Source organism: Tenebrio molitor, chromosome 1 (assembly GCF_963966145.1).
Source record: "Tenebrio molitor chromosome 1, icTenMoli1.1, whole genome shotgun sequence".
In the NCBI taxonomy this organism is placed as follows: domain Eukaryota; kingdom Metazoa; phylum Arthropoda; class Insecta; order Coleoptera; family Tenebrionidae; genus Tenebrio; species Tenebrio molitor.
Window position 1 is genome coordinate 11,131,905 of NC_091046.1, and position 27,731 is coordinate 11,159,635.

Sequence of the window (27,731 nt, forward strand, 5' to 3'; positions counted from 1 at the left end):
CGACACGCAATTTTCCCGTCAATTTTTTTATGCGAGGGTTAAAAGTGTAATACTTTCCCATGGGCTCTTCTAACGTTGATTACCTCGGTGACCACGTCTGCTATTACTGTTCTTGCTGTTAGAGGTGACCTGCATGTACCGTCTCGCAAAGAAGACATACAAATTCAATAACGTAACAGGCAGGTTTATTTTTGATCGCTGTTCCTGATTTAGTATAATGGCAGTTCTAAAATGTCATCACGTTGTGTAATTACATCAAGAACTAATAACTGATAATAGACTCAGATGAAAGGGTAAGGAATAAGTTGGTAGGTAGCAGCAGGTACAACATTATCATGATGTGTATAAATAGCTCATCGATTATGTGAGCTTTTGCGTGTATCTAGCCAATTGTACACTATAATTTTAAATTATAACACTATTCATTTCAGCAATCAACATAATTAAATAAGACACAAAATTGATTTAACTATATTTTGGTCTGACTTTGAATACTATTTAAAAGTGCAAAAAGAAGAAAAATTGTACGTTAGATGATTGCTTCACCCACTTCTTCATTCACACTTGGCACCACCCATTTCACTGTTTCCGGAAAGGTTTGAAATACATTTCCAGCGCAAATGATACTTTTGACTCATCACATTCGTTTAAAAATAAAATCAATTTTATTCAAGATTAGCTACCCACCCACCTACCCAGTTCGAAACAATATTTTACATTTTGTTGTAGCCATAAAGAATATAATATTTACTAATTATCAGCAGCATCCTAATCTATTTTGTACGCTGACGTAAATGTAAGAAGGGAAAAATGAGCAACGTATTTTTTTCAACTGGTCTTTTATGACCCCTTGTGAGTCATTCCGTCTGCACATCATCTATCACAAGACCGGGATCGTGCGGCAACGCGAGACAATAAATTAAATTATTGCTATCGGCATAAATCACTGTCGCACGTAAAGAAAATTAAATCAACAAGAATTCACCACTCGAAAACACAAAAATTTGCCGTGATACAATCAGATGCCTTTATAATTTTTATTATTCAAATGAACCGCGCAATGCAATGCGAGAGAAATTAATGTCGGGACGACAGGCGACAGTGGTGACTCACGCCGACTCCGGTAGTTTTTGTGTGCAGACGGTATTACTGTTCCGTGTTCTTCCAAATTACAAATTAGGTAAGCCCCGAAGAATGTCTAATTTGATCACGCCAATTAATTTCGTAGCGGAACGGACATTTGGAATTCAGCAATTCAAAAAATCGTAACTGTTACTAACAATGATGTTGGTAGTGTTGTTGGGTTCTGATAGATTGCTGACGTTGGGCGGTAATTAATGGAGTAGAATGTTGTTAGGCAACAGATTTCCAACCGTGCGAGAGATGGACAGATAATAAAAATATGTAGCTGGTCCTATATTATAATTTGTACTACAAAATGTTGCCTTTTTTCATGTTTCATTGATTCCATCCGGAGTTTACAAGAACAGAATAGTAAAAAAAAGGACAAATTCCTACAGTAAGTCAACGAACTAATTCTAAGACAAAGTTCAATTACTTTAAACAAAGGTCGAGGTAAAATTCTTCAAAGATAAATTATAGACTTATACAAGAGCTTTCCAACATTATAAGTAACTGTGGAAAATGTTTATCTAAAGTCGTAGCCTTCAATGTAAAAAATTATATGTAATTATATGATTTTTGAAACTATTACATCCATTACCTATTTTTCTATTCTTCCTGACAATAAGCATAATAGAACTAAAGCTCGGTAAACTTTGCTACATGAAGAAATAAGACAGTTCAATTTGTGCGGTGCCATGTTCGACATCCTGATGGGAAAACTTCAATCCGCAATACCTACATCTGTTCTTCAACAAAAAATATGATAAAGTTTCTAATGTGAACAAATGTCTCACAAATGACGAATATGCAATTGGGCCATTGCAACATAACGATTTAAAATATGCATCATGGCATTTTTTCGAAATCAGTATCAAGATGTAACGTACAAGTTTTGTAACTAAAAAAAAATATTTTACAAGATGGTAGGTAACATCTTTAACAAGAACCAACAAAATGGATTATAAGAATAAAAAAAATGCGTCCAATGTCACTCATATATAGGATCACAAATTGAATTCCATCAATATCAATCTTTGTACTAACCGATCTTGAAGTTCTGTCGCTCCTTGGTACGGAAATCCTTCGGTTTTTTATTTATTGTATTTTATAGAGGTTTTATGTAATTCAGATTGGCAGAGTGTAGTTGTATTATTGTAGAAATATTAACATTTTTAGGTTATTTTGCGTTAAAAAGTTAGTGAAAGTTCAGAAATTATCTTGCACAAAAAGAATCTAATTAGCAATCTCAACTACTCATCTCTAGACACTACAGTTAAATTTGTGGGGTTTTTAAACTTTATGTGTACCAACTCATATGACCATCAAACTGTAAACATTTTTACTCGTTACTTAGTACCAACTAAGAGTAGATACTGGTAGTAGAAATTTAAATAAATATTTTTTCCTTCTGTTAAACTACAGTTTATTTTGAGAAATATTACTTTCATCCTGTTCCTAAATACATATATTCCGACAAACTTTTCATCTTTGCATTTTTAGTTATGGACCACCTAATTCATTCTTAATACTAACTGACGAGTTAGTTCTGTTTGACATAAAAACGGTTAGTAAGTTTGGCTTTCTGCTTTTTTCAGTTAGAGCAACTTGTAACGATTCGATATAAAAATAGGTATTTTTTATTTACTTCAGAAACTTATAAGAACCGCTATCGTTTGAAAATTATAATACCTACATAATATAACTAACTTAATTTTTTTGAATAATTCTTTTTCGTGTTCAACTTTCTTCATTTCGTCTTCATTTTATATTTTCCACTAGTTTCTTCTCTAGATACGTCACTAATTGTTTTCATGTTGAACCATCATCTCTGCAGTTTCAGCTTTTCTATTTACATGTTGTCATTATATGATTGATATAATGATGGATCCTAATTGAGTAACTATAGATAGTACCATCTGTCATTTTTTGGTTTTTTCTTCACGTTTACACAATAAGTTCTAAACAAATATCAATTTATCAAGCACTTCTTTCAAAACATCACACACAAAAATGATATGTATTGTGGTGTGCTTTTAATATCCAAATTGTCTGATCATCATTTTGTTAGGAGGTGTATCTAATAAAACTATCACAACTATCTGTAGTTTGCATTAATGTATTAATAATTATAGTGCGTTACATAGTAATTTTTTTAAATGGCTGCCTGTCAGTCTCTTACAATTTCTCTGATGATGATGAAGCTGTTACGTTCACATAAAAACTTATCTCAGGTTCGTTTCTAGACTACTAGGCTTGCAGACGATTATCCAAGAACAGTTCGTTTGCTTGGAACGAATAGGTCAACCCTTTTTCCCAGACCTAAACCCAACAGTAAATGTAAAAAAAAATTATAATTGCAAGACCATACTTTAGAAAATATTTATTTGTGTAAAATTCAACTAATAAATAGTGATAACTATGTTATCATTGTTATCTGGAGTAATTTTACGTGACATACAATATGCTATAATAGTTTCAAATGTTAAAGTTAAGTTAAATACATATACATTTATACGACTTGGAAAATTACATACAAGATATTATACCTATGTATGGTGTAAAATGAGAACTACCTACACTTTTTTGTGTCGATGTTTAAAGAAATTTTACGTAAATATTTGAAACTGTTGTGTAATTTTTCTTTTTAGGTAGGTATGTATTTTGCTTCAATACTGTTAACGTTTTACAGCGTGGTTCAAGTTTTACCGCCCGAGCGAAAACACCCACTTCTAATCGAGTTAAAATTCTCAAAAAATCAGAAATGATTGTGTATCGCTGTAGAACATTCTGTAAAAATTTAAAATTTTTTAATGAAACGAGTAAATATTTCGTTTTAATTCGATAACCGCTACATTAATTTATATAATTTTTCACTGAGAGACCTTTCAAACATTTAGGAAAAATTTTACGTCATTGAAATCATGAAAGCATCACCGGTTTTTGAAATAAATGGAATTTGATATCAAAGTGTAAAATTTAGCTATGATTTATTACATACATATTTAATTGGGCGGTCACATCCACAAAAGAGGTTGACGTGGGTTATTTATGGTACCCTTTAGGGACTAAAGAATTACTAGAAAAGTTCTCAACAGATGTTTTCCAACAATTTGGTATTTATTTATTTATGACACTGCAGTTGTAAATCTTAATCAGTTTTCGCTGTTAATGTTAAAATTGAAATATGTAATTCAAAAACTAATCCTTTTCTTTTGATGCAAATGTCATAAATATGTTCTTTGAATTAATTGTGAATTACGAGCGTGCACGGAAAAAAAATTTTTTTTTGCTCAAAATCAATTTTTTTTTATTTTTATGACTTTGAATGAAGTAATACGGGAAAATTGATTACATACGTTTGAAGCCTTATATGAAGGGAATGTAACCCTAAAGTTTCGTAATTTTTACTAATTTTTTAATAGGGTTAATCGTGCGGGCGGTAAAACTTGAGTCACCCTGTACAAACTACATTTTGACACAATCTGATAAACATACATTAACTAAAACCAATTACCAATATAAGTAAAGAGGGATCAAATTAATTTATCCATGAATCCGAAATCGTACGTCGTTACTTGAACTCCACGCTCCAATAATCACAGCGCGAAACACAGGTTAGATCTCGACATATCAATCGCAAAAAACATACGCCGGATTCAAATCCATGGATGACTCGATTACAAATTAATTTGATCGCTCGATATATTAGTGCATTAATAACAATAATGCAGTCAAAGACATATGTGAAAAAGATTCTTAACCATAATTATATTTTATGTTTATTGTTACCATAATTACTGAATTACTGTACCTACACAGTTCGTAAAATCTATTAGTTTTGAAAGTTTACAAAACGACTGCTTTTAAAATAACCTTCGAGCAGTGTGTAACGAGTCGAACTCTACCTACCAAGAAGCACATACAAATCCCCAAGTACGGAAAGTAGTCAAAAGAACTGATTACACTGTAGCTGCAATTTAAATTACATATACAGGGTTATTCACACAAGAGTACGAACCTAACATGCAACCCAAATTACATTTCACAGGAAATGAATGTGAAACGTAATTTGGGTTGCATGTTAGGCTGGCACTCTTGTGTGAATAACCCTGTACAGAAATATTAAAGTAAAAATGGAATAGAGCCTTAAGCTTGAGTTGTTATATGCTGGAAGACATTTATTCTAACTTCAAGATTTCAAAAACTAGATCTACGTCTGTGCTAGGGATGTACGGTTTAACCAGTTGAAAGTATAACTTGGTTAATTAGCTGATGACTAAACCGGTTAAAGGGCCAAGCCGGCTAAAAAAAATTACCAGCTAACCTATTCAGTGGGTTAAATATAGAAGAAGTGCGTCTACAGTCCATTCCATTTAAGAATGCAGTAGATGTCGCTTCGAATGGAGAACGTTTCACACTGATGAACGCGGGAAATAATTTGAAAACATACATTCCAAGCAAAATTAACAAAAAAAAAGTCATAAAGGAACTTACGGTAGTGGTATTCTAATAACAAAATTGTAGTTTAATGGTGCGTTTGATACAAAAACTCGATAAGTTTGACACTAATAACCAAAAAAATCTATCAAATATCAAAATTTGACAGTGGTATCAAAAATCGAACATTCCCTAGTGAAACCTTTTCTCTCATTTTGACCAATCAACGACGGAAAAATAGTCCCTATGCTACTCTATACTGCATACTGCATCGAGTGTTCATTTTATTTAAATTTATCCTCAAAGTTGGCGTTGAAGAGTCGATTGTGATCGCACTACGGATAACAGATCACGGATCAGCTGCTTAAATCTAACGTCACTCTTTGCGTTATTTGTGATTTTACTCTGTAGACGAATGAGTGGTGCGTTCAAAATCGACTCTTCAACGCCAACTTTGAGGAGAAATTTACATGAACACCCGATAGTTTAACCAGTTAAATAAAGGGTTTAACTTGGCTTGCCAGCCGATGGTTTAACGAACGAGTTCTGTTATAACAATTAACTTGGTTAATTAGACATTGGTTTCGATTGTTTAAAAAAAGTAATTTGTTAAACTATGAAATTCATTTAATCAATAATAAATTAATTTAACCTGATAATTGGATAAATCGGTTCAATCGTACAGCCTTAGTCTGCATTGCAGTCTAAATAAGAAAATATAAAGAGAAAATCTTTACTCTCTTGCATAAAACAGCAACATTTTTTTCCCAATTGCCAAGAACTCAGCGCTGTTAACATAATTTTTCGCAACAGCCAACAAAAAAAACTTGGGATTTTGATCCTCCGGCGTGATCAAAACATCACGATTGCAAAATTGCTACCATTTTCACTTATTGTGAGTGTGAAAGGTACTCTCCTAAAAATCAAGCCGTCAACATGTTTAATACTGCTAGATTACTACCTTCTTGACGTTTTTATTTGTACGCTGGGTACACGTCCATCCTCATTTATTAATCTGTGGGCGTAAATGTCACATCTCTTGTACGCCGATGAAAACATTAATAACTTTCGGTTTAATTAATGAGCCAAGGTTACGGTTGTGTTTTCAACCGTCCGGTTTTATGACACGGTTACCTACGGGCACTATGTTTATAATTATTTCCAAATTAATTCAAAACAGAAACGATTTAAATTTTAATCCGGTCGTAGAGCGAAGTACCCACTTAGCGATTCCACATGCGACCCGTACTTCGCCCATAAAATATTTAATTCAGAAGGGTACCTTAACCTACCCTACCACAAGCCCGTCTCGTTAGCCCTGACACATAAAGAATTCCGTTTAATTGGTAAATTTCCTCTCAATGACTCGCCCCAATTGCGGAGCCCCGTCTGCTTCTCACCTGTTACCTCGATATATTTACATTGTTAATTTATTAATTCACCGGCCTCGCCGGGTTTGAGCGCACTCACTCACCAGAAGGCTCTTCTGTCCCCGGTGAAACCCGGCGGCACCAAGTTGCTGCCGATTTTGACGATGGGCTGCTTGAATACGTCATTTACCGCAAATTTGAATTCCATTTTTTTCCTTCTTGTCTAATCACTGATCTGTGGCACTTCGCGTGAGAGAACTTTCAAGGTCGTCACAGGCGCTGTATTTATTCAAATACTCGATCAAAAGCACATAACCGTCTATTGGAATGATTCGATAATATCGAATTTAGAATGAAAACATTCTAACTCGCGCACTGTTTGACAGAAAACAGAAATACTTCTTTTTTTTCAACTGGACCGCCTACTACGTTACTGCGTGACAGCGACAGCGCGCTCTCTGCTCGCTGATCGCTCGTCTAGGCTGTTTCGTAAAGGAAGCAGGCAGTGGGCCGTGCAATCATAGGCGGAGAAGTGGGGCTGGCGAAAAATCTCGAATAATTCGCACAATTGTGGGGAAAGTTTTTAAGGTTTATTAAGTCAACAAGTGACTAAGCGCTGTGATTTCAACTTTGACTTCATTGTTCATTTTTACAGTGTAACAGGTTGTGTACTAATTTAGTCAGATAAGGTGATCAGTCTCTGATTCACAATCGAGGCGGTGAAAGTATCTTACAGATAATTTTAAAGACAATATTAACAACTTAAGTTGATTGCAATGATAATAATGATTGCTGTTACTATGAAATTTATTTAGAACTGATAAAATTAAAAGCATTTAACTGAGTAGACCATGTTTAGTGCAATATTTACAGGCATAATGATAATGTATTATGGTTCTTGTTGATAAAGAAACAAATAAGAGGAAAAGACATTATTTTGTCTTTTAACGTTATCCAATATTCTTCAACTTCTCATCGGTAACATTTCCAAAGATAAAGCAAGGAGCAAAAAACACTCTGAAACACGTTACCACTAGATGAAAGTATGTTCTTGACGGACAAGATTACCACAATGTTGCTCACATGGGGCAGTTCATGGTCAAACATTTCACAGAAAAATTGTTCTACACTACAAGAAATAAAAACATTGTTTTGCATTAATGTATCATATTTTACAAGTAAGTCATTGTGTTATTGTTTTTTGATCAATTTTGACTGTTATTAAGAATAAATAAATAAAAACGGCAATTTTAAACTGTACTTAAATTAAAGAACGTCGTAAATTTAAATTCTTTTATGAAACAACTTTATTGCAGTAAAATTGCAATAAACAATAATAATTACATAATTAACATGACTTCACTTGAAAAACGAATAAATACCATGTTACAAATTACTAAGTGATATTCAGTAACTATTTTTTATTCCAGTTATAAAATTTGTCACAAATCAAATTTGATTGATTTACTGAGATATTAGTTTATTAATTGTTATCCTTGAACAACCATTAGCATCAGCTTTAGTATTTATTTTTATGTTGTCATAATTTTAATAAATCAAACAAGTTTTGGTAGTATCTTCCTAATAAAATATAATCTTTTTGAACAAGATACAAGATAATTATTTATCATGTATTTAATAATCATAATTAATCAACATTGTTTTCATTCAATTATTAGTTTAATTAAGTAGTGTAAGTGTTAGAATCTATGGCGTTAACAGTGTTAAAATACAGATTTTTGGGATCTGATGAAGTTTGTATCTCTTTTAAAAATTTGCTCAGTAATTACTACTTAATATGTTTTAATTCAATTTATTTTTTAAAACAATAATAAATATAAAAATTGTTCTCAATTAGCTTCTAAGTCAATATTTTGTTACACATTTAGTTTTATTAGTATTATAGTTTGATTTGAAATTTATATACATGTAGCTAAAGTCTTACGGCGAAAAGTCCAGTTTGAAATGAGTCGTTCTTATAATCAAACACAATAAGGTAATAAAAAGTTCCTGATGAGAAAAACTAGATTTGCTACCGCGAAATGTATTACTTAGCTTCGTAATTTAAATATTTAAAAAATCTGCGTTTATTAATATTGAATATAATAGTTATGTAATAAATCGTAGCTATTTCCATATTAATTAAGTTATGATAATTTTATGTTTAAAATTTAGAAGTTGCAGAAATTATTTCCTGCTTTCAGAATCAGAACATGTTAAATTTTATTCTCCATTATCCACCTGTGAGCTTTAGATTAAATTATTTTTTATTTATAATTTCGGGATTAAAAAAAAGAGGGTTCCTTGAGCACGTCACGGCACTGCTTTCAATCATATCGATCGTTGTCATTGGTTGAACATAAACGCGTATGCGCAGAACTTTTAGCTACACATGGTTAATCCCTTGTTAAAATAAAAAAACAAGTAAAATATGAATAAAATAATTACATTTTATTTACGGTAGATAAACGATCTCGTTCCTTGTATTTTCATGCAAGTTGCTTGTTAACTGTGGTAATTACAGTTACGTCTCGACTCTGTGATTGCAGTCGCGATTGTAAAAAATTGTAATTTTACTTCCGCAAATACTAATTAGAAAACGTCCAGAGGAAAAACTTTTTAACGGTATCCTAAAATAAAAGAGATTTTTATTTCATTGTGTTTTTTGAATACCTTTTTTGTTCATTATTAATGATCTAGTAAGCACAACAACAGACAACACCATTAATGGAATCTTAATTAAAGTTAAACACGTGTGTTGTTACGAATAATAATGAAACTAACAAATACTGACAATGTGTTGGCTGTAGACTATCTCTAATAATTGTCATTTGTTACTAATGAGAACGATGACTAATTTCAAATTTAAATTAGAATAATTTTTGTATGAGGCGTCATCTAGAACATGATAGTCCAAATGATCGGACGAAAGAAGATAGCTAGAAACAAAGATGGTGTAAGTTTCCACTAGCTCTGGCAGATGTCGCGACATTGCAGACAATTTACCACAGCAGGAACACTCATTTGGAAGGATATCCATACCCGTGACAAACAACAATTTTGTATTATTATTGTCGTAAAATGGCAATTTAAATTTTGTTGCAAAAATTATTTATAAATATTCGCATCTCATTATGTTCATTTGTCATATTGGCAAGAATAAATCTTACAAACCGTAGAGAATTGCAAAAAATGTTGTGCGCTGACATTTTCTCTCGTAATTAATATAATAAATAAATATAGTATCCCTAATAGAAATATTGACTAAAATCATAAATTACACCAACAAAGAAACAGTTTAGAAAGCACTTGCAGTCTTCCCCGACCTACTTTACGTGCTTTCTTTGTCAAATAGCTCGATAGGGTCCAAAGATATTAAAAATATCTCTCTGAGGTTATTTAACACCCTGCCATAAATTATCAGGTGGAATGCTTCAAGATTTGCTTCTTTGTTGGTGTGATTTTAATCTACAGTGAGCGGCAAAAGTATGGAATATATTCCTTAAAAATTAAACAAAATTTTTTTCAAAAAAATCTTTGAACAGGTCAATTTTAGTTTATAAAAATACATGTTTTAGTACTATCGGCGCCAACGAAATGTGAACGAATTTGTGGTGCCATAGAAACGTCTTCAGTTTTGTTCTACATTAAATAAAACTTTGTTCACTGGCGTACTATATGTATGGAAGTTAAGAAAAGATTTCTATTACCTATAACTTTCTATTACAATTTTTACAATTTTCGTCGAGTTTGGCAACAGCCCTCGCTTTTCCCATATCGGTCAAGTGTCGTGGCAGGTATATTGTTAAAAAATAAATTAAATCTGTTGACTAATTATGTTTGTGAAAATTGTCACAAATCTGTCACATTAACGCACGCCTATGATTGATGCTTCAACACACACTAGGAAAATTTGGCGTTCACATTTCGATGGCGCCGATAGTACCAAAGAAAATTCCAAGCAGTCATTTGTTTTCGAGTGATGACGTCATCGATACTTTTTTTAAATGGAAACCCCCTATTTTTTTTTCTTGATTCTGATAGCTCTTTTAATTGTCTAAATGACAGTGTAAAAATTTTGTTATCTTACATAAGGAAATTTTTGAGAAAAAAAATAATAAAGTTGGAAAAAATAAATTTTATAACGAACAAGTCAAGTCAAGTCAAGTCAAAAAATGAAGTAGGTAAATCAAACAGTCAAATGTTACTGTCAATTTCATTCGTATGTGTTATTTGTTTTACAAAACGTTCTCGAAAATGACTCATTTAACAGAAACACAACGTATAGAAATTTTAATTTTGATTGGATGCTGGGATAAAACTAAAACAGGGGGAATTTCTTCATAAACTTGCTTATTGTCAACAAGCTGGGGGATGGCAATTCAAACATTTAATTCCATAATTTTAAGTACTTACTAACACAGTTTTTGACTTGTTTTTGTTCGTTATAAAATTTATTTTTTGTTCGACACTGTCAGAATTTGAGAATTTTCTGATGTGTGAACGGATTTTGATAAATTTGACAACTTGTCAAAACGAAACGTCAAGCTAATTTTAAAGATTTTTAGCGATTTGGAGCCTTTAAGGGGCTCGTCGAACAAAAAAACATTGTATTTAACTCGTTCTTGTGTAATTTGGGCTTTTTTTTGGCACTCGTGGACCTTTAAAACTCTCGTTTCACTCGAGTTTTAAACTGATCCACTCATGCCAAAAAAAAGCCAAAATTACACACGAACTCGTTATAGTATTTTACATTACAAGCCAGGTAAAATGGTTTTTACTGGCGAATGGAGGATATAACTGACGAGTCGAAGACGAGTCAGTTACCTCCTTGAGCCAGTAAAACCAGTTACCTGGCGTGTCTTGTATAATATTTTATTTGTTACTAAATTGTAAACAACTAAATAAAATTAAAAATGATTAAATTCTGTTTTCTTCCAAATTATTGCTCAAAACTCAGAAACCTTAGAAGTACAATTACTATGACAACGCGCCGTTTGTTCAAATTGTTTATTTCCGTCAAGATTTTTTCTCAAATGAACGTGCCAGAAGAAATCAAAAAGGAAGCTATAAACGTGGCTTCCAGTTTACTGCCAGCGAAGTCTTTAGCAAGATATGAACGAGAATATGAAGAATTTAAAAATTGGCAGAAAAACAATAACGTAACTGGTGTAACGGAAGACGTTCTTTTGGTGTATCTTCACCAACTATCAGACAAATTTAGCCCCAATTCTTTGTGGTCGAAATGGTCCATGTTAAAAAGCTGCCTGGAAATTAAAGAAAATGCTGAAGTTCGCAGGTTTGTTTTCCTATTACAGACGTTGTCAAAAAAGTGATATTTTAACTTGACATTTGTAGATTTCATAAGGTAATTGCTTTTCTCAAGAGAAAGAATGAGCGTTACGTGCCGAAGAAGGCAAGGGTTTTAACAAAAGAGCAAGTCGAAAAATTTCTTGTTGAAGCTCCTGATGACTATTGGTTGTTATATAAAGTGATTACAATTTTTGGAATTTTTGGTGCTTGCCGGTGTGACGAGCTTCTCTCGTTGACGGTGAAGGACGTAGAAGATGTTGAGAAATATATTATCGTCACTTTACGGAATACAAAGAATTTAACAACAAGGAGATTTACGATCACAGATGAGGGCTGCAGTTTTCAACCTTGTGTTTTGTACAGAAAATATGCAGCTCTTCGTCCTCTACCGTAATGGCAAATGTATTTCCCTCAATGTTGGCCAGCACACTATTGGCGGTGTACCGAAAAAAATTGCAACATACTTAGGGCTACAAGAACCTGAATTATACACAGGTCACTCATTTCGCCGATCAGCAGCAACAATGGTTGTGGATGCAGGTGGAGATATTTTGACACTAAAACGTGCGGGAGGATGGAAAAGTAGTGGAATTGCGGAAGGTTATGTGGATGATTCTATCAATAAAAAAATTGAAATTGCGAAAAAAATGTTTCCTGGACGAAACTCAACAGATGTGGCTTCCACTTCGACAAATGTGGCTTCCACTTCGGGAGGTTCTACAATTAATTGTCCAATGACGAGCGAATTCACTTCCGCTTCAGGAATGTTCGACATTAGCGGAAATTCTAATTGTACATTTAATTTTAATTTGTATGAAACAAAGAAATAAAAATGTTCAAATGTTAAAAAGGCTACTATCCTTTCCAAATTTCAAATTTCTCTACTAACTTGTTAAATTCATAACTGGTCTGCTGTCAATTTAACGCTACTAGCCAGTTAAAATGACTTTTCAACGTCAAGTGACAGTTCGAATAAATGACGTTTACAATTTAGTAACAAATAAAATAAATAACTATTTTTCCAACTTTATTATTTTTTTTCTCAAAAATTTCCTTATGTAAGATAACAAAATTTTTGTACTAGCGTTTAGACAATTAAAAGGGCTATCAGAATCAAGAAGAAAAATAGGGGGTTTCCATTTAAAAAAAGTATCGATGACGTCATAACTCGAAAACAATTGACTGCTTGGAATTTTCTTTATTACCAAAACGTGTATTTTTATAAACTAAAATTGACCTGTCCAAAGATTTTTTTGGAAAAAATTTTGTTTAATTTTTAAGGAATTTATTCCATACTTTTGCCGCTCACTGTATATTTATTTATTAGGGATAAATGACTATTTTCTAAGAGAAATCTTTCCAGTTTTAAATGTTTTGGTAAATGTTTTTAATACTTTTATGGTGTTTCCAAATAGTGTATTTCGAAGTCATTATTTGTAAGAAACAAAGCAAACTAAATTTAATTGACACATGAGTTGCTGTTGCCATAAGTCTAGGAAACTCATAGCACCACCTAAAGTTGAGTTAATTATTAGTATCCGTCCACTAGACAAAAAGTAATGTGGCAGAGCTACCTTCTAGTACTTTCTGCTTATTCGGTTGGCAGCTGTGATCTTTGTTCGCACGGATAGTCAACTAATTTTGGTATATTTGCAAGTTACTGGACATGATCTTATTTGACATTTGTGATATTTAAATACTTTGACAGATTTGTTCTCAAAACACAACTTGCACCACACAATTTTGTAAAATTTACACTAGGGAGTGGGAGTGTTATTAAATAAATTTGTGATTAAGCAGGCCGTTGTTTTCTTTCTCTTATCCAAACGTAGGTCGTCTTTTTGGTTGACATAGTGACATAGTCAAGATACCTAACCTCATTTTGGTCATACCTCCATTTGTTTTCATATCTAACAAATAACAAACTGAAGTATTTGGTTCATTTAAATTGTCTTCGTAACTCTTTCAAAGATGGTCATCCACTTCCACTGTTTCGTCTTACGTTCCTGCATCACAATATATTTAATAGCTGACGAAGCTACGCCATACGGTAACAGAAACAAAAGCAGGCATCAGATCTTCACTACAAAATTTTCTGAAGACACGTTACTTCTTCTCAATTTTTCTAAGTACTTGTTTTCCTCGACATCTTCGAGTACTTAATATTTCATAATTTAACATACAGTGTGGAAACCACTTATGGAATAAATTCAGTAATTTCAAAACTAATGACATTTGTCAAAAACGCTGAAACAGGTCGATTTTTATTTCGCATGGTGCTTATTTTAAGTTGCTTCACTTGCTCATGACGTCATCCATTTTTAAGCTATGACGTCATCACCATTTTTTTTAAATGACAACACTGACTTTTTTCTTCTTTTTCTGATAGACCTTACTACTACCTAAACGATTAATGAAAAAAAATGGTACCTTAGATAACAATTTTTTTGAGAAAATGACAAATTTTACTTCAAAAATTTAATTTAATTTTTAATGTAAATATTTTAATTGACCTTAAACAGAAACAAACAAATATCTAAGGTTAACAATAAAATGTAACGCAAATGTTGAAATTATCCCCCGCCAACTTTTGGCACTGTACACCGCGCTCAATAATGTCAGGGCTGATTTATTCCATTTCAGCGCGAATTCTCTGTCATAAATCTTCTAAATTGTTTGGTCTATTAAAGTAAACCCTCGATTTTGAATAACCACATAGAACAAAAAAGAAGTAGATTCAAAATTAAATTAAATTTTTGAAATAAAATTTGTTATTTTCTCAAAAAAATTGTTATGTAAGGTACCAATTTTTTTCATTCATCGTTTAGGTAGTAGGAAGGTCTATCAGAAAGAGAAGAAAAAAGTGGGGGTTGTCATTTAAAAAAATTGGTGATGACGTCATAGGTCAAAAATGGATGACGTCATGAACAAGTGAAGTAACTTAAAATAAGCATTATTAACAACAAAAATCGACCTGTTTCAGTGTTTTCGGCAAATGTCATTAGTTTTGAAATTACTGAATTTATTCTATAAGTAATTTCCACACTGTATAATTTCCATATTATGCTCTATCCATGAGGTAATGCTTCATAAGTCATAATTTGTCAAATGCGCTTCATTTTGTTGTTTGTTACTGTACGAAGCTCGAAAACTGAAAAGCAAATATATTAACCCCAATTATTAAAAGATTTCCCAATTCGGAAGAAAAAAAAGATACAGGGAAATAATTTTTTTAATGAAACATTTAGAACCTAAATTGTAAATTTTAAACTAAAGAGGTGGACAAATATTTTGGTGTTTTAAATGCTCAAACTGTTTGCTAAACGCCACTAAACAGTAACCTAATCGGTCTGGAAAATGGTAGAATAATAAAACTAATAAAATTATTAATATTAATAAAAATGGTTTATTAATATGAACTCCCAAAATTGCTGCGCATAAATTCACGTTTTGGGGCCATTGTGTATATGTTACTTAAAAAAAAAAACACCAGAACCTGTAGAAAATTAAGTAAGCTACAAGTGTGTCAAAAGTCATTTTGAAATTAGCAGTAGAAAAACCATTAATACGAAATAAAGTTTACACCATGTAAATCCCTATGGATAAAAAATTCACTGTAAAAAAATATTAACATTAGATATTGTTTTTCAAGGGTTTGAAATAGGTACTGTAAAGCACGTAGGGGTTCTTATTACAGTTTTAATAATATGGTAGTTTCAAGAGCTTTCGGAATAAATAATAAAAAGATGTAGGTATGTTGTGACCGTTAGTGTTATAGACAGGTTAATAGTGTATAAAACAGTAAATGGAATTACATAATTTCTCCTTTTGATATGTCTAAAATTGGTTTTAGAAGTCATTTAAGCTATTGTTATACCACCCACCGTATGTTCTAAATTTATGATACTTTCGTCCTTACAAGTTGTATTGTTGTTATTAAACGTTATACACATTATGTAACCTTTAATTTAGTTTAATTTGAGTGTTGGTTGTTTTTATATACTAATTGTGTACTTTTTATTTGATGTTCATATACATTCTTTTTATGAAAATGCAATGTCGGCTAAAAGTAGAACCATTGCTATTGTTGTGATCGTAGAATGATAAGACGTAAATAATCTTACATTTAGAGAAGGTCCTTTTGGTTCTCTTTGAAGACCTTTTGTATTTTAACCTTCATATTTTTGAAGATTAAGAAAATTTTGTCCCGAAATAAAACTTGATTAACTCACACCAGTGTAATTTGAACACATGGTATTCAAGATGTGACTTGGGTGATTTTACATTTTAGATTAGGACAATAAGGCGACACTATCTTTATTAGAATATTAGAACCATTCTTATAGGAGTAATATTTAATTTATTAAAAAAACCTGTTTGTTTTTACATTATGTATTCACAAACTCTAAAATTAAATTTAAACATATACAACTTCTAATAACAGCCACACAGTTGCAGCAGACGGAATAACCAACACACTTTTATTTTAGACAGTTAAATTCTACATACACTAATTAGAATAAAAGTCAAACCTTTAAAGGAATGATGAAGCTGTTACATCACTTGTAAAATTGTATTCAGGAGAGAGTTTACGATAGAACTTTGTTGTACGTGAGTCCAAGAACCTTTTAAATTAAATAACATGAGAAAATATTTATTTCATCGAGAAGAGGAAAAATGTTTGTTCAACAAAAAAAAATGTGTTGTCGAGTTTTCAGTTTTCCTTAAATAAATATGAAAAATCATGCAATTTTATTAAAGTTCAAATACCGTCCTGAAGACAGTAGGAACTATGCAATCTTGATTATTTTTCCTACAACAAAGACTTTCAAATGTTAATTAAATCTTCATTGTATAACCGTTTGTTGAAAGTAATTTTCTTTATACCTATGTTATCCATAATATTTTAGTGTATTTGCTGTCAAGAAATTAGATCTAAAAACATATTGTTTTCAGTTATGATTCCCAAGAAATCATGAATTTAGCTTTTGTAATTCATTCGGTTTAATAAACAAATCATCAGAAGTTTAGATAATGATGTAAAACTTGTGAATACTTACCTAATAGCTTTGTAAAATTATTGTTACGAATATTTGCGTGTATGTATTATGTAAAAAATCTATAATAACTCTCTCTGAATAGTTTTATAGTCCAATTTTTACCATTTTTATTGAAACGACAGAAACAGAAAAAAAAAACAAAAAAAAAGGCACGTTTATTTATTGATGGTCAGTTTGAGGTTATTTTATGCTCCTGTAAATTTGACAATTTTTAAATTCTTTCACTTATTACATTGATTACAAACATAACATTTCGAAGCAATTGTCAACAAATTTGAAACATAGAAGTTATTTATGATCAATTCAAATTTGTTTCTGATCCTAGCTCAAACATACGTGAAGTTACAAGATAATGACGTCATCGCAAAAGGGTAAAAATTGGACTGTAAAGGGTATTTGACCTTCATAGATACGAGCATTCTGCCCTGCTCAGACAAATGTGATATTTGTAAAATTCTCTGAAAACATATTTTCTCTTAGCATAGCTGTATTGGTGCCATTTGCTTTTTATTTTGTTAAATTAAATTTGTTGTTTGTTTTTGTTAAATTTTTAACCGACAACGGATTAAAAGACCATTCAACACATTATTACTCGAAGAATTGACAGTTTTTCTCGTCAACTTTCAAGGCAACAAACTTCCGTTGGACACACGGACAATTTACGGATGAAAGAAAGCTTTTTTGTAATTGTTAATATGTACGTTATGTATTATTTTTATTTTATTTTATTCTCATTTTAAGATGCTCTTTAATTCACGCAAAGAATTGTCGAAAAATGTTCAAATAAACAATTTCCCTTCAAATATTCTCGATGGGCGCAAGAAAAACGTCAAAGTATTTTGAAGAAAATAGCGACAATTTTAAACACTTATCAATTCTTGTCGCACGTTATTAAAAGCTTCTTCAAATTTCATTGTTGTTATAATAACACTCTCGCTCGGAATAAATAGTACGAATTGAGTCAACACACACAACACAGATGATGTGTAAACTTTTTAATCGAGCATAACATGTGCTGGTCTCCAGCTTTATCAGTGTTAATATTAGTGCTTTAAAAAAGGTGAAAATCTAACTGACACCCACAACATTGCTTGTTCCGAATAAAATATGGCACGGTGTAATTTTTTTGCCGGAAGGGATTTTTTCCTAGGCGGAAAATTAAGAGAGGGCTCCGGATGAAAAAGCTCTATTAGGTTGCGCGTACGTATGTAAAGAAATTTTCCGTGTTTATATTTTATCTTGTTTTCTTTCCACCACATGTCCTCATACATGTTTAATATATCGGCATGAAATTGCACGCGTTCCGGGCAATTTCGGGCCGGACGAAGTGGTCAGTCCAGGCAGCCGTTCTCTCTCCGGCACTGCAATATTTCCGGCCTGGCCATAAACAAGGGAGCCTTTATACCCGCCGTTAATTTAACGATACCACTTCAAATTATTGTTATTATATTTTACGAGTCTACTCCACAATATTACATAAATATACTTGGACTCCATATACACAAGTTATTGGGCTACAAAACCGTCGCCCTCGCAATTTTTTAAAAATGACCCCAAATAGAATTTCTCCGCATTTCAGGAACGCGTGATCAACTGATCGCCGGACCGATCTGATCGAGAATTTTCCGGGGCGGTGCGGAAACGCTCCCTTGTCCATGATCAATATTCTGCAGGAAGACAGGTTTGCTCCGGCCGAAAAAAGGGCACAAAGAGTTTTACATTCTGTACAATTTGCAGCGGAAACACGGCCAGGTATATCGGATAGAGAAGAATAAGACGATGCCGGTGTAGGAGCAGTTTCCGGAGCAGTTTGTTGTTTATCTCCGGCACGTCCTAGCGAGACATAAAGCCGGTCCGGAATTAAAGAAAGGAATGGCCACACTTGTCCCACGAGTCTATAAACATGGCCACATAAATTTGATGCTCTGTACCGGCCGTCCTCCTGAATATTGATGTTACTAGCGCGCTATATCACTCGCCAACCGCTTTCTATACATCGGGAAAAGGACCCAAGAAAAAAAGCCTTGTGGTGATAGATTCGCACGTAACTAGGATAAATGGTGGATTGATGGGGCGGATATGTTCAACGAAGACACATCAAATATCCTACAAAGCAATTATGTATCAATCCAATTAAAACAGCACAATTTTTGATACTTTATTTAATTTATTCATAATAATTAATTCAAAATACTAAATTTATACCATAATTTTTACAATTTTCTAATAAATAAGTATTTGTTTGTAATAATAATGTTGAGAAATAAATTGTTTGAAAATTTCTGGTATTTTGAATTGAATAAATAAGAATAAAACCAATTGTTTCATATTATAGTTAATCATAATATCCTAAAATTTATTAGCATCATTATTCAAAGTAATTTTCTGTTATAATATAACAAGTGTCATGATTATCTTTGATGATAGTTACGAAGGAAATCGAGCTGCAGATTCATAGGACGAGTTAAATGTGCTGCTTTGATTTCACAGGTCATATCATCGATTTTTAATCATATCACGAGTTTATATTTGATGAGGACTATAATATAATTTGACACAAATTTCTTTGCCGTTAGAAATAGACGAAAATAAGATGATACATTCTTTTGTTTCACATAATTTCTGATTTTTTTTGCTACCTTATTTTAGTCAATTGAAATCTTTGAAAAAGAATCATGTGACACATGAATTATATTCTCTAAGCACACAGTTTCCATGTATAAATATTCTGTATTAATTTTAACGACGACATGGATTTGGATTGCAGGTTTAGTGTTTTAGGTATATTGTGTTTTGTATTTTAAATTACTTGAATAATAATTTTATTGATCTAATGAATCCAATAGTATCGGGCGTTCATTTAAATTTATCCTCAAAGTTGGCGCGTTGAGGAGTTGATTGTGAGCGCACCACTTGTCAATCTGCATAGTAAAAACACAAACAACGCAAAAAGTGAGGTTAGATTTAAACAACTGATCCGTGATCTGTAATCCGTGGTGCGTTCACAATCCGCTCTTCAACGCCTACTTTGAGGATATTGAATATTTGAATAATAATTTTATTTATCCAATGAACCCAATACTACATACATAAGTAATCTAATAATCGTTTAATTTCCATATTATTTGTACAGTTGGCTTAAAAAAAAACGGGAAATGAAATTTGACCTAATGTGAATTGGAAATTTAATTTGTCAATTTATGTCAATTTGTGTCTGTTTGACAGTAGTATTTCTGACACATAAGTGCAGTTTTTTCAACCTGAATTCTAAAAGGCCGTTTCAAATTATAAAAATTTAATAAAATCTGACAGAACTTTTTCTGACAGTTCCCGTTTTTTTTGAAGCCAACCGTAATAAAATTTGTTTCAGTCTAGGACTGGTTTACAAATCTATGAGGGGCATGATGACCAACTCAATAGACCGAGACGTGACTTCCGAATCACGAGATAGAATATAGCCTTTTTTTTGAATTTCGTCCTGGGTCGGAATCGAACCCGCGACCCTCGCGTCCCTGAGCCGAAATGGATTCCCTTAGGCTATATTCTACCTATTATTATTAATTTTGTTTCTATTTGGACACGTATAAAATACCTTGTATTTAAATATCAATATGGAGATACATATAATACCTACCTATAGCTATTCTCTCTGTTACGTTAAAATGTTTTCATTGTTCATTTCCAGCTGCATAAAATTTACAATTTTCTAGTGTCTGTTGACATAACTTGATCCACTGTAAAATTATAGAAAATTGTTTGGTTTTTCATTGTTTGTGCAAGTTCTAAAAAGAATATTTAAGTTACTGCTACTAAAAAATGTAATCGTATTGTGATTGTCGTGACATCTTTACAATCAATAAATAGTTTTGTATTTCTTTACATTAAGTTACTGTTACCACTATAATGTTTTTATACAGGGTGTATTAAAAATTGCGCGTAATATATACATCACATGGTTCTCTGTTGAAATATAAACAAAAAACTCTAGTACTCTAGTACCAATTTATTGTTAACCCTTTGCTCATCGAGTTATTAACAGTCAAACTTGCAAATTTGCTTCGATTGTAATGGAGAAATCATTTAAATAGCATCAACAACACATAACTCAACAAGGAAAATACTCTAGCACTAACTTCATCATTTTGATTATCGGTTTATACAGGGTGGAAAATTTAACTGGAATAAAATTAATAACTTGGAAATAGGCAATTTTTGTAAAAAATCCCGAAACAGGTCGATTTTTATTTTTCCTTGCCCACATTTTGAATTATATGGTTTTTGCATATCTGCTCCCGGAAGTGCGGAACCACCCCCAACTTTTTTTTTTCAAATGGAAGGGTATGTCAAGTGACACCTCGATTGAAAGACCACTTAGCAGGGAATACAACGCACTATTTGTTTCCTAGATATTTTCAAAGCCTACGTCCTAAAAAATAAAAACCAATTTTAAGTATAAGTTTAACATTATTTAATCCAAAAAATGTTCAAAATGGCCACCGTTTGTTTGTTGGCAAATTGCAAATCGATAGTAACCTGCGTCGCTTACGTTTTGTAACATTTCCGGTGTGATTTGCCTAACTTCATGCCTAAAACCGAAGAATATTGAGGACCTTTTGAACATGTGTTGCATTAAATAGTGTTCAACTTATAGAATTGGTTTTTATTTTTTAGCACGTAGGGTTTAAAAATATTCAAGAAAAGAATAGTGCATTATATTCCTTGCTAAGTAGCCTTTCAAACGAGGTGTCACTTGATATACCCTTACGTTTGAAAAAAACAGTTGGGGGTGGTTGCACACTTCCGGGAGGAGATATGCAAAAACCATATGCGTCAAAATGTGGGCAAGAAAAAATAAAAATTGACCTGTTTCGGTATTTTTTACAAAAATCGCCTATTTCCAAGTTATGAATTTTATTCCAGTTAAAGTTTCCACCCTGTATATTTGTAATTTCATAAGTCTTTGCTATTCATAAATTTTCAAGCTATTGCAACATTGCAACTAATCTAGAGTGGATTTTTCGAACTTGAGTAAAGAGAGAAAGTAACAAGGATTGTCAATAATGTTATTTTTGATAATAACAATAATTTAAAAACTATTCGTTTAAGATCAAATTAGAATTCGATTTTTTTTTTGCCTAATCAACGTAGATTCGGGTGGCATAAATATTATGCGCCATTTTAATACACTCTGTATATTTATTAAAACTAATAGAACGTGTTGAAATGTTCGACCTGATTTTAGGGCTATAGAAAAGCTGCAATTAGGATGTTCTGTTTAACAAAATATGATCAAATAAATTGTCTTTTGCACAGTTGAATATAGTAATAAATTTATTACAAGAACTGATACCTACAGAAGTAAATCTGGTTACCAACATACAGTCGCGGACAGAAAAAAGTAGAACAAGTCTTATTAAGAAATTTAGCTAAAATTGAGTTGAGTCACCTGGGCTTACTATAATAAATAAATAAATATTTTAATAGTAACCATAGAAAGAGTAGACAGAATTACATTAGCGAAAAAACGTTGTCCTACTTTTTTCTGCCCGCGACTGTATGATAAGATATGAAGAAATATACCTTGTAAGAGTTGGGCGAATGGATCAGATAAGAGGATAGTAAGAGTGTAGAAGAAGAATTAAAGAGGAAGTGTGTATCAAGAGAGATGATGTTGACGAGAATCCAAGAAGGCCTCAAGTAAACAGGCTGATGGTGCTTATACTGCAAAAAAAAGAAGGAGAAAAAGAGGAACAGAAGGATTTGAAGAGGATTCATTTTGTATACAAAGTGCGTAAAAAATACCGTTTTTTTAAGTTTAGATTTTGGTAACTTTGATGGTTTTCTCTCGTATAATTGGTTACAAAATAAATGTTTTGATTAAAAGTCAAACATTATGGCAACGATATTTGTTTAATTTTCAAAAAAGCAATGTTATCTATTATTACTACACTTCACTGAGCACACTATTGATGCATAATTCAAGAGCACGACTCTTCAAATATTAATACAGTAAGCATCCACTTTTTCGTGTCCTTGTGGGCCCAAAATTTGCCAAAATAATGTATTAAAAGAAGACCTTCATTCATTTCTGCGGTGTTGTCCGGCAGATAGGAGTGCTCCTAATGGGATGATTTGAAATGCAGATGTATGGTCAGCAACTCTAGTAAGATGTGTACAGATGGTCCTGCCTGCATGATTTGTACGACCACTAACGGACAGCGTTCTCCCTAAGGTTCACGTTATTCCTCATTCCTGCAAAACTGGACTCCTGCACTACACAGAAAACGTCTCGCTCGGTCAGTTTCAGCTTTACCCACGATTAACATGCAACTCATGAATTATATCCGGGAAAATTAACGAGGCAGTGGGGAGTTACCGTGCCATTTAAATTAATTATGGCTGTCCTTGTGCCTACACTGCTCATATTCGGTAAAAAATTATCGTAAACGTAGAACTTTCGTGGAGCTGTAGCAGACAGAAATTCAGATTGTGCTGCACGTTTAAACGTAAATTGAGTTGGGAGAGTTGCGCTGCATTTCTCATTCTTTGTCTACTCGTAGAACAAATCTGTCACGGTTGCACATTGTACCGCGTTTGCTCTATTGATTCTATTCTACAAGAATGACCAATTTCTTTTACATAGTTGTTTTTTAACTGAAAAGTATGGAATTATGTATTAAATGTCGTACAATGTTTGAATGTTTTGTTTCTAAAAGTAATGGAAACATTTTTTTTGTGTACAGAAAATTAACACGAGGAAATTTGTAAAATACTATTTTCATTTTTCTATCCTTTCAGTCAGACACCTAGTCTTAAATAGTAATTTGTGCAAAATGGGTATAAAGCACTAGTTTTTTCAACAAGTGGGAAGCTTAGACACACGACAGCAGCGAATGCTGTAATTCTAAAGCTTCAAAATATGAAGCAGATAGAAATATTACTTTCTACTGCAATTGCATAATTTATGCAACTAGCTAAAAGTCAAAAGCTGTTCCCATCTGATTTAATTAAAACAGAGCAATTGAAAATGTTCTTGCATAGCCCATACCTTGTCTTCTAGTACAATTTATGTTCAAAAACATTCTAAACATGTAGCTCTAATATACAGGGTGATTCACGAGTGATAATGAGCCTAACGAGATTTGTGATGCTGCCGACATTACATTTGCACCGATGATGTGGACTAAAAAATATACATGTTTTAATTATTTTTAATGTTATAAAACATAGTGAGCATATCTGAAATTACATTTGTCAAATAAAAACACAAAAATAAATAAAGTCGTTTTCAACGACATCCGTGCTGTCAGTATTATTTTTAATATGTTGGTGCAGATTGTACACACAAATTCATAACCAGTATTCAAAATATAAGAACATCCTAGTTAAAAAAATGTCAAACAAGAAATTGAGGTTATGGTAAAAGATAATTTATATTTCGGGAAACATCAACAACAAACGGTAAAACTCAATCTTCAACATGGTGTAAAACATGGTTAAACGAAGTCATCCTCAGAATCCGAATCAGACTACATTTTTTGTCGGAAATGATAAATTAATAATAATTTGAATTTGTCAATTTGCCGCGTCAAGATAAATTTACCAAATTAGAAAAGTCAAAATTACTAAACTGAAACAGCAAGTGATGCCAACATACTGTCATACCGACAGCACGGCATTGAAAACGACTATAGCTATGGGGACATGTATTGTTGGTTGCATAATAAATGTTGTTATAATCTGTTTCAAAATCAAAAATCCACCACCTGTTGAATTATGTTGGCAGAAAAAAAGAAATCCCTAGAATAAGTTTCATTTTTTTGGGTTGGCTCAACCTCCCGCCAAAATTTGACTGAGAACTGTTGAGTTTACTTAGGTAATACAAAATAATTATTATGTACAACTACCATATTATACCTTTTGAGTGAAATAATAAAATGAGAACAAAAAACACGATGAACTACGACAAAACTACTGTCAACAGTTTTCTTTCATAACCCCACTTTTTTCTGACATTTGCGCAGACACACTATAAACAAAAGTTGGCGACGTTGTATTTTCGAGGTAGAATGCAGTGTTGGTGGATTTTTGATTTTTGGTATAGACTTAACCATTAGACAAATGTGTCATTTTACTTTACTCAAAAATTTTCTCAGTGTGACTTTCGGTTTCGCTGCATTCAATTTAACAATTAAATAATGAATCAACATATTGTTGCTAAATCGTGTAACCTTGTTGTGGTAAAGAAACACATTTTTACTGAATTTTGAATTGAGACTTCTTTCTCTAAATCTTGCAACAGGTGGTAGGCAGGACCACACTAAAAGTCAGATATCTCAATCAAATGTCTTTCGACTAGACTATACAATCAACCTGAGACAGTTTAGATTTTATTTTTGGAGAGATTTGGGCTGAACTAAGTGAAAAAGCTCTCTCTGTTGTTTTGATTAAGGGTCTAAAGGAGTCGCTTGCTTTCCAGCTAATTTATTAAATTGGGTCACTTGAAAATGTCAATAATTCATGAAGTTCAATAATTAACGGGAACGGGTATTCGAAGTAAAGTTTAACTATCCATTATTGGTAAGAATTATATGTCATTTTAGTTTCGTGATGAGTGTATTTAAGCAGGCAGGAAGGAAAGAATTTCTACAATTAGGTCCAAAGAAACGGTCTTGCTAATAGCCACCTGGTGGCGATTATCGTCAGAAAAATTTGATTCGAGTATTGATCAAGCATCGCACTTGCACTTGCAGGATATTTGCAGGATCCGTGGGGATCAATTCGAGTTAATTTCGATATGGAGAACCGCAATGGCTCGATAACACATTGGTAAGTGTGTCAGTAGCCAACATTTATTAAATATGTTATGTTATCCACTAAGTTATTAATGGCGTGGCGCTTACCGCACATGGAAATGTGCTCACCCGGTGATGGACAAGCTCATAACCATGACATAGGAGAGTAATTTACAATGGTAATCAGTTGACTGGACGATGATTAAGTGTATGAATACCAGATTTGGTGCGAAATTGCTTATTTGCATTCCACGTTTCGCACGAGGGTAGATAATTCCCGAGACCCACCCCAATGCATCCTCTTTACATAGTTACGGGCGGTGCATATTTTAATACGCACAACTTTATAGGTAAACGTAAAAGCTACACCGAATTAGAGCAATTTGGTCGACTTTGACGCGACACGAGGGGGCCGCGGCATACGCTGCGTGCATTATGGTGCATCCCATTGTGGAGGTCCTACAAAGCAAAGCTCACTGAGCTCCTGCTGCATTATCCGGCTCAGATCATTGTGTCGGCATTAAACACTCATGATGCCGGTTATTGATAAAATGGGAGCGGGACGCACAGCCCTGCTCTCCTTATTACGTTAAATAGCTTGACGCTGCTCGAATATTTATGAGGGAATTAATAGGACAATTTCGATTGATGTCGTCCTTAAGACGAGCGCGCTTAATTTGGCCAAACAAAAAATTGAAAGTCGCTGCTGGCCAGATCGAGCTTGGAGGGTGAGCGGCCTGAAAGAAATCTCGCTAAGTGAGCAAGCGGGAGGCATATATTCGAAAATGAAGGCATAAAACGGGCATAAAACGAATGCGTATGAAATATGAGGGATGTTTCGTAACGCACTTTTGACGGTTCACCAAATGTGCTGGTGTATGATCACAGGATGTGTTACAGGTTCGCCCCTTGTAAGTGCATAAGACTGGTTTCCCTGGAGGAAGGGGCGCGACCCCGCGGGGCTCCATTGATGCTCATTTTTGGCAGCTGTAATCGTTTTTGGATCACTGTTATTCCTATTCATAGCCCCGTAGCTTTGTTATATTAGATTACGGTCTTATTCCGTGAGATTGAGCCCAAGTGCCGGCTTTGTGAGGCGATTTTGATTTTGTCGGCCTTAATGGGACCATAAATCCGCACTAACTCAACTCGGAAAGTTGTCCCAGAACTCGCGGGTCAAATTTAAACTGTATATTCCTTGATGGTAATGAAGGTAAAAAACGTTTAGAAAAATATTCAGGGTGCAACAGCTTTTTAGTTATAAATTCCTAATCAAATTGACCAATAGAGCTCGATCTAATTTTCCCTTTATGAGAAAATTGAGTACCTTCCCTCAATTGCCAAGCAACGTATAATTCGATGAATTATAAAATTATTTTCAATATTTATCTGGTCGACTTGTCGAAACAGACGTCAAAAGTGACAGCTACTTTTGAAATAACCAAAAATGGGATAATTTCGCCAAAGGCAGGTTAACAAATGTATAGAATCTAAATCAGGGAACGCAAGAAGTTTCTTCTTCCGGTAATGAATGAAACATGGTTTGTTATGAGTGAAAATTTCCAGAGCAATTGTAACCTTGAGGGGTATGGGAAATTGATGGGAGGGATATGATGAATTGAACCTTTGTT

The 27,731-nt window shown here is 33.0% G+C and overlaps 1 protein-coding gene and 1 long non-coding RNA gene across 3 annotated transcripts in view; one reads left to right on the forward strand and one right to left on the reverse strand.

The window, feature by feature from the left end:
* LOC138133722 (transcription factor SPT20 homolog) overlaps positions 1-7,428 on the reverse strand; it is a 37,049-nt gene extending 29,621 nt beyond the window's left edge. For both annotated transcript variants that reach the window (XM_069051665.1, XM_069051675.1), the window contains exon 1: positions 7,037-7,428. In XM_069051665.1, coding sequence (XP_068907766.1) covers positions 7,037-7,140 — 104 coding nt within the window. In that variant the 5' untranslated portion in view covers positions 7,141-7,428. The remainder of the gene's footprint in view (positions 1-7,036) is intronic.
* Positions 1,076-22,020, forward strand: LOC138133821 (uncharacterized). Its single transcript, XR_011160535.1, has 3 exons — positions 1,076-1,180; positions 18,885-18,986; positions 19,043-22,020. It is a non-coding gene; the product is annotated as an uncharacterized lncRNA (long non-coding RNA).
* Positions 22,021-27,731: the final 5,711 nt, after the last annotated feature.